General features: G+C 43.4%; 1 protein-coding gene across 1 annotated transcript in view; it reads left to right on the top strand.

Moving 5' to 3' along the window:
* LOC106811783 overlaps nucleotides 1-7961 on the top strand; it is a 9345-nt gene that overhangs the window by 805 nt on the left and 579 nt on the right. The window contains exons 3-8 of the mRNA XM_014815504.1: nucleotides 3845-3967; nucleotides 4195-4286; nucleotides 4460-4570; nucleotides 4921-4953; nucleotides 5246-5351; nucleotides 6679-6725. Coding sequence (XP_014670990.1) covers nucleotides 3845-3967; nucleotides 4195-4286; nucleotides 4460-4570; nucleotides 4921-4953; nucleotides 5246-5351; nucleotides 6679-6725 — 512 coding nt within the window. The remainder of the gene's footprint in view (nucleotides 1-3844; nucleotides 3968-4194; nucleotides 4287-4459; nucleotides 4571-4920; nucleotides 4954-5245; nucleotides 5352-6678; nucleotides 6726-7961) is intronic.

Raw genomic sequence — 7961 nt, 5'->3', positions numbered from 1 at the left:
TAAAGCACAAAACCGGCTCTGAAGAATTACTACTAGGTTACGAAAGTCTATGCGCTACAACTAAAATAATCTACAGTACGAATTAACTAACATAAACCATTTTAAAAAATACACAAATTCAATTATTTACTATATTGTATGAAACTCGACAAAACCGTGAATGTTCGGCAAAGATCGGAGTTGTAAACTTCCTATAGTGACCGTCGATTTCGCCCGTTTGCACCAAGCATCGCGCGAGATCTCGAGGCTGCCGCCGGCCGCAGAAGTAGGACCTGGTGAATGAAAGCGATAGAGATAGGGTTCACCGTTGTCTCTGGAATTCCTCATGCTGGTCCACAATACAAAATTATTTATACCATGCCAAATATTAGCGCGCAGTCTACTATAGAGTAAAAGCTAACTCATCAATGTTTTAGGCTCCTGCAGACACATACTTACTATTATATGAATGATATTATACTACATTCTGTCCAGGTGTATTTAATGGGTAGGGGTCGAAAATGGGCAGAAAATTGCAACGAAAGAAGTGTGAGTAATTCCTCTGGTTTGCGCAGCTGTAGTAGCAAGCGGAGCGACGCCGCGGATTAGCATTGGACAGCAGCGGCAGCGGCATGCGATCGAAGTTTCGTGAGGCGTGGCGGGTATAGTCAGTTAGTATCGTATCAGGCGATTATCATTATGTATCTTGATCTCTGATCTGGATTGAGTGAATTCGTACGGGGTGTGTGACCTGCGGCGATGACAAGGCTGTCCTGGGGTGGGGAACGAGCTGAGTGATGAGAGAGCATCTTGCGTGCGCCTAGTGCGCCGGCGCGAGTGCCGGACATGACACTGATCTATCGCTCGTACGCATCTACCGACAGCACGCAACCACGCACGCACGCACGCACGCACGCACGCCGCACTCACGCTACGCACGCACGATCGACGACGACGGAGGGTTAAGAGAAGAGATGAGCGCGCGAGAGAGAAAGACGGAGAGAGTGACGTGAGATGAGAGAGAGGACAGTATAGAGAGCGAGAAGAAGAGAGAGACGAGAGAGGAGAGGATGATGAGAATGAGAGAAACAGCGAGAGAGAGAGAGAGAGAGAGAGAGGCGAAGAGAGGAGAGAAGAGAGAGAGAGAGAGAGAGTATTAATATCGCGCCTACTTGATTATTATCGATCAACATTAATCGCCATCATAACAATCGTCGTCGTTGACTCGTCAGTTTCTGCCAGATTCACTGTAACTGTCATTTATCTATATACCTACACACGCGCGCGCACGCACGCACACACGCGCGCACACATACACACATATATACGTATATGTATATTATGAGCTATTTATTAATCAAATATAACAATTATGACACTTACTCAGTGGCGCTGCCTGGTGTTGTCCGCGTGCAGTAGTAATTACACAGCAGATGATGGTGACAGCAAGAATGACTGTACACGTCGCCGCGCGCATGTTGTATATGTAATAATGTATATGTATATGTATAATGTATAGGGTGCTCTCGTCTCACTACAGTTTGACAGTGTGTCACACGCACGGACATAGGTTTGTGACAGCGCTATATGACCCAGCCAGTGTACGTCTGCCGCGTGTGTCGCCTGGTTACACGACGCGTCAGTGGACTTTGAATTTCTGTTCTATGCTACATTAGCTGCATCCCGATAGCTCTAGCATCTGCTGGGATATCGTGATAACTTATGCGCGGTGAGATAGCAGCTATACGTGTACGTTGATGAGTGCATGAGAAAGTGAACGCGTGCGATCTTATCGTTGGGTTTGGTGACCACTCCGTCCCTGTGCGTCACGGTCAGCTGGCTGGGTCACACGGTGGACCCGTGATTTTACACGATAATTCGTATCGGTTAATAGGGCAGGTAGCCTCTTAGATTACTGCATATCAACTTACTTACTGTATAACAAAGTTCGTCGTAGACCCAGAACGTTTATTTGCTTTACCAGATACCAATTTAATTTTATAATTAATTAGAGCGATCAACGTCTTACGAAATCTGAACGGCGCGCATGACGACCCCCTCCTCTCTCTCTCTCCTCTCTCTCCTCTCTCTCTCTCTCTCTCTCTCTCGTATATATATAATAATATATATTATTATAGTAATATATATTATACTGTCTCTCTCGCTCTCCTTCCCCTCCTCGCCTTTCTCTTTCTACATCGTTTTCTTACTTATGTTCTCTCTATCTCTGCCCTTTCCCTCTCTCTCCTCTCTTCTCTCTCTCTCTTCTCTCTTCTCCTCCTCTCTCTCTCTCTCGTCTGATCTCCTCTCTCTCTCTCTTTCTCTCTCTTCGTCTCTCTCCTCTCTCTCTGAATAACTTTCTCCCTTAAATGGCTGTACGCGATTTTCTCAACTATATATAAGGCCTCCTATATTCACCGAGTCAGCTACGTGATTTTTCTACTCGCCCCCAAATTTTCTTATGAGTCAGTTCGTATGCACTATAAAATTCAGCATCGCTCATCATAGCATTACGGCACCTGTTCATTTCCGTTGACCACCTTATGAAACTCATGGTACCTAGCTCCATCCGCCATCCCGCCTCGCCCACGTAGCCCAACTGCTAACTATTCTTATCAAGCAAGCAAACATCTTTCTTGCATTACGTCACTAATAAATCAGCTGCCAATAATCTGATTTATAGATTTGCGTAATATTCGCCGCGTCCCCTATGCTTCTTAAACGCATTTTGCGCACGCGGCGGGTGTTGGAGTTTGTATGTGCGTTAGCGTGCGTGCAGGTGCGTGCTGGCTACATGCGTTCGGTCATTCGGAATGTTGCCAGCGTGCGCGGGTAGTAGGCAACTGTGCTTGGTGCGTGGTCCGCCAGGGCGCATAACCAGGTGTGACAGGGGGACCATGTCCCACGGATATTTCCCATATTTGTATGTAAGTGTGTAGACTGTGCTGAGTGCTGGTGTGTCGTGTGTGTGTGTGTGGTGTGGGTGTGGTTGATGTGCGTGTGTGTGTGTCTGTTGTGTCGTGCTCATGTGTGGTGTGTGTGCGTGTGTGGCGTGGTGTGGCGATTGTGTGTCGTTTGGAAGTGCAGAAGCCGTTTAATTGTTTGTGATACTGTGCGTCAACAATTTGACGCTTTCCCTGATTGACTTTCTTTTTTTGCCACTGCATTTCATTCAAGTTGCATTGAGAGCATTATATAATGATCAGCACAACCGTTTTTAAGAATAATGCGGATGTCTTATAAAATTAGGTACCGTTTCTTTTTTAACACGTTTTTTTTCTGTATATTAAATAATTCTAATTGCAGAAATTCATTCAAGAGAATATCTGTTTATGAAAGGCTTAGGAATATCATCTCACATTAGACACTTATTTCAGGATTAAGCTGTGAACACGAGCTTATATTCACGCAAAAAGTGGGAGACTGTTAGTAATAGCATTATTTAATAATGTAATTATTCCATTGCAAATGATGATATGTAATACACGCATAATTATTGATGACCTTGGGACCATTAACAATAATAAATCCCGACCAAAATTATTTTGGTATCAGCCCTCTAACACCAAGATTGGTTTTCTGCTTTATTGTTTTCTTGATTTTTATGATCTGCATGTGCGACACCCTTTTCGGTAATCTTTATCACAATACAAATGGCATGTGTGTGTGTGGTGTGGTGTGTGTGGCCGGTGTGGCGGGTGTGTGGGTGTGTGTGTTGACATTCACGGTTTTGTCGAGTTTCATACAATATAGTAAATAATTGAATTTGTGTATTTTTTTAAATGGTTTATGTTAGTTAATTAATTCGTACTGTAGATTATTTTAGTTATTGTGTATTTAGTGGTAATTAATGTGACACTTGCAGCCATGCAGCTTGTTGACATGACCTTTGCCCTCGGTGACATGGAACACATTGATAACCCTGAACACCTGGAAAAGGCTAAGGTTTTCCTGCTGGCTGGAAAACACGATGAGCGAGTTAACCCAGGTTCGATAAAAAGTTCACTCATTTATTTATTTATTTATTGATTCATATTTGCTTATTTTGAGCAGTTAATTATCCAGAAACACGTAAAATAACAAAAATTTAAAACACTAAAGCTTAAATTAAATTAATACTTGGCTTGTAACAAAACAACAGCAGCAGCAAAAACCGTAATAATTAACAACAATAAAGACAGCCACATCAATAATAATTAATTGCTGCTCTTGCAGAAGTGGTGAAAAAAACGCAGGAATTCTACGAATTTTTTCTACCAGCCGAGAACGTGAAGGCAGAGTACGAGATAGCAGCAGGCCACGGAATTGTAAGAACACGCACGTATAGAGCTGAGAAGGGCGCGCCCACATACACTCTTGCTATCGGCTCCATCTAACACGGGATTAATTATAACTTGGACCCGAATTACTACCCAGCGCCTACACCTAACTGAGAATGAACTTAGATGAATATGTTTTCTTGACTATTTGGGATTTTCAGCCCACAGAGAGTCACGGCTGTGAGTGCAGGGAGAGCCGGCGTCCTTTGCTCAACAACTGTGGCTACAACACCGCCTACGCTCTTCTCAGCCACATCTACGGACACTTAGAGGTGCGGCCGTCGATACAAACCCAGTTACGGTTGCGACATCCGCGCGGGGAGAGTTCCTTCCCAGCTCCTCTCTCTAGCCGTGATCCTGTTTGTTGCTTCATCATAAATAAAGGACCCATATTTTCACGAATGACAGATAGATGAAAATTTGCTTTTTCGCGTCACAAAAATTCTCTATCATTCGTGGACATGACCCCTAAAATTTATTTACAGTAGTATATCGTGTTTGATACTAAATGATAGCATGACGTCACATCGCACGCCATTAATTGAGCTAAATGAAAATCCACGTGTGTAATCGATAACTGCCGCTCAATATGAGAATTGTTTCGATTGATTTTTCCCCGCAGAAACCGTCTAGTGACGTGGAATTAAAGGGAGAGGTATGTCATTGCTCAGACTGTTACCCAGTGAACGCGTAAACAATACACGTTATAAATTCTGTTTTACGGCAAAATCTATGGTCAGTAGCAAAGACGGTAACGCAAGTATATATACATATATATATATATAAGAAGATATATACATAATTATGATAATATAATAATTATATAAGAACCTTTGTAATAGGAATGCTATTGAATATGTTCTACAAATCTTAGAGAGCAATAGAACTCTACAGTTGCATAGCTGATGACGTCATGTGTTTGCCTGTGGGGGGATGTGCTGTTACAGTTCATAGAGTTCGACCAGAGAGAATACTTTGACGATTCCAACGTTGCGATATCTATGAGCGGATTCGGTGCTGGCTACGTACCGAGCGCCTGCCGTGATCAATCAGGTACGTCATTATCGAACACAACTAGTAATGACGTCACTGTTTTTAGCTCATCTGACGAAGTCAGATGCAGCTTGTAGAATCGCACGATCGTCCGTCCGTCCGTGCGTGCGTCCGGCCGTCCGTCCGTCCGTCCGTCCGTCCGTGCGTCAACAGTTGGGCACAAATCTTAACCGCTCGACGTACGGTCACGATATTCGGGACGTTGGGGGGGATCGTCAAAACGAGTTGGGATGTCGAAGCTTGGGGTCAAAGGTCAAAGCCGTTTAGATTTGTGCCGCAATTCTGCATTTCCTCCCTATACCTTAAGTTAAGGAGGGAATGTTCCCCCTTCTTTTACACCTCTTGACCCTAGTGGTAGTCGGTGTATAGCATCATGGTAGGAAAAGCCATCACTGTGCCGAAATTGGAGGTCACAGGTCAAAGGTCAATGGGGCACAGGGCAGATTTTAGACATTTTCTGAAGACATGGTGTGACGGAGCGATTGGAAAACTTTTTTGTTTCAGCAGTGACCTAGCATTTTTATGGCTTTATTGAAAGGACCATGAAATGTGCTTTCCGCTGATGTGCGAAGAGTAAGTGTCTGATAACCTTTTGACCCTCAAGAGGAGGGATTTAAACATGGATTTGTTAACTGTTACTGTGTTAGAAAGAATTTGACTGCTGGGTTTGCTAGTAGAATCTATACATGCTTGGATGTATGAGGCTACAATGTCACAGTCAAATTTCAAAAGCTAAATTTGCTTGAAGAAGGTTTATGCTCCTTAAATCGTATACTTTCTATGGCATTCTGTACTGTCAGCCGATTGAATTGAAGGGCCAACACTGCAGGTTATGGCATGCTAGCACAAGCTCACCCTGCACGTACACACATTAACAAGCAAAGCTACGCGTTGCGGCGGCCAGCATGTGACAGTGTGTTGCAGATGAGCATTGGACGGCATTTACAGGAAATTGTCGGCAATAATAGGTGAAAGAGAGTAGAGAAACATTAAGGCTTTGGTAGTAAATAGATTCGTATTTATTTACCATTATATTTTATTGAAACGCTCCAAGTGCTGTGGCGCTCGCACAGCCTCCGGTCGGCTAACAACACGGCCATAGTACATTAGTAGGCCTAAGACCACAGACACTTGCAACGTCTCAATGAAAAAAAAAGGTAAATAAAATGTATTTACTACTAGTCTTAATGTTTCTCTACATCTATTTCGCCTAGGCTATTATTGCGATAATTACCCGTAATGCGCGTCAAATGCTCATCTGCAACACACAAGTACACCGCACGCCGCCCTGTGCACAAGCTCTCTTATTCATGTTGTTTGTGCACAGGCGCGGCGTGCGGCGTACTTGTGCAGATGGAGTCGTTGTCGTATCAGGTACTACAGATATGTACCCGAGGTAGCTCTAGTACTATAGCCCGCTTACATTAACTGCCGCTGGCTATAGAACGACCCATGTGGGCATGCGATGGACCAACTTATCCCCGATTATATCCGGCTATGAAACGTCTGTGTAGGCAATTAATGCCTCTTATCCGAAGTGAATATGTCTTAAGTTATAAGCCGCTACTAAAATTAAACCTCTAACTATCGTTGCAATGGTTACTTGCGGTATTTCTTGTGAACAAACATTCGATTTGCGAACTTCAAACGGCCATTTCTGGCGGCCGCTGCAGCAGGCCGCAGTCAGCGGGAACTATGTATTTCCGCATGTGGAGGGGTGGCGGGTTGGGGTGGTGTGGACAACACGATTGTTGTTGTCAAGTAACAAATTAAGCGATCAAAAAGAGATTGTAATATTATTTTTGTCATGAAAGATGAACAAATTACTATTATTAATGTTGTTACTGACACACAACTGTTTTTGTCCCACAACCAAACACAACCCGCCCACCCTCCACATGCGGAATACATAGCTCCCGCTAACTGGCGGAGTAAGTTGGTCCGAGCATTCGTAATGGCTTGATGCATAGCCAGCGCCAGTTAATGTAAGCGGCTATAGTACTAGAGCTATATACCCGAGGTAGTTTTAGGTTGTTTAGTATTATGTTTATATTTTTATACGAGGTATGTTTAGGGTTAGGGTTATAGGGTTAGGGTTAGGGTTAGGGTACACTTCTGTAGTACAAGTCTGTACACTTTGTGTATACATATATATGTACCTCGGGTACATATCTGTAGTACGGTACCTGATACGACAACGACTCCTTCAGCTGTACTTGTGTGTTGCAGAAATGAGCATTTGACCGGCATTTACGGGTAATTATCGGCAATAATAAGCGAAAATAGAGTAGAGAAACATTACAGACTTCGGTAGTAAATACTTTCGTGTTTATTTACCTTTTTTTATAAAGACGTTCCAAGTGCCTGTGCCTGTGGCTGTGCCTAAGAGTAAGACAGGTAACTTTGCGAAGATATAACTGATAATAGTAAGTGATAAGCACATACCGCCGAACATCCTCTACCGATTAAATAATTCCACTATGCACGCTACTGTTTGCCATATTCACCTCCACACACAGCTTCCCTCTGCTGCAAAGTTTCTCATAGACAAATTCCTAACGGCTGTTTTTGTCCCAAGCTTTACTTCTAATCGTTCAACCCTCTATCTTC

This window comes from Priapulus caudatus, unplaced genomic scaffold (assembly GCF_000485595.1).
Source record: "Priapulus caudatus unplaced genomic scaffold, Priapulus_caudatus-5.0.1 Scaffold20, whole genome shotgun sequence".
NCBI classification, from domain to species: domain Eukaryota; kingdom Metazoa; phylum Priapulida; class Priapulimorpha; order Priapulimorphida; family Priapulidae; genus Priapulus; species Priapulus caudatus.
The sequence above is the reverse complement of the archived record's forward strand: the minus strand, read 5'-3'. Positions and strand labels throughout refer to the sequence as shown.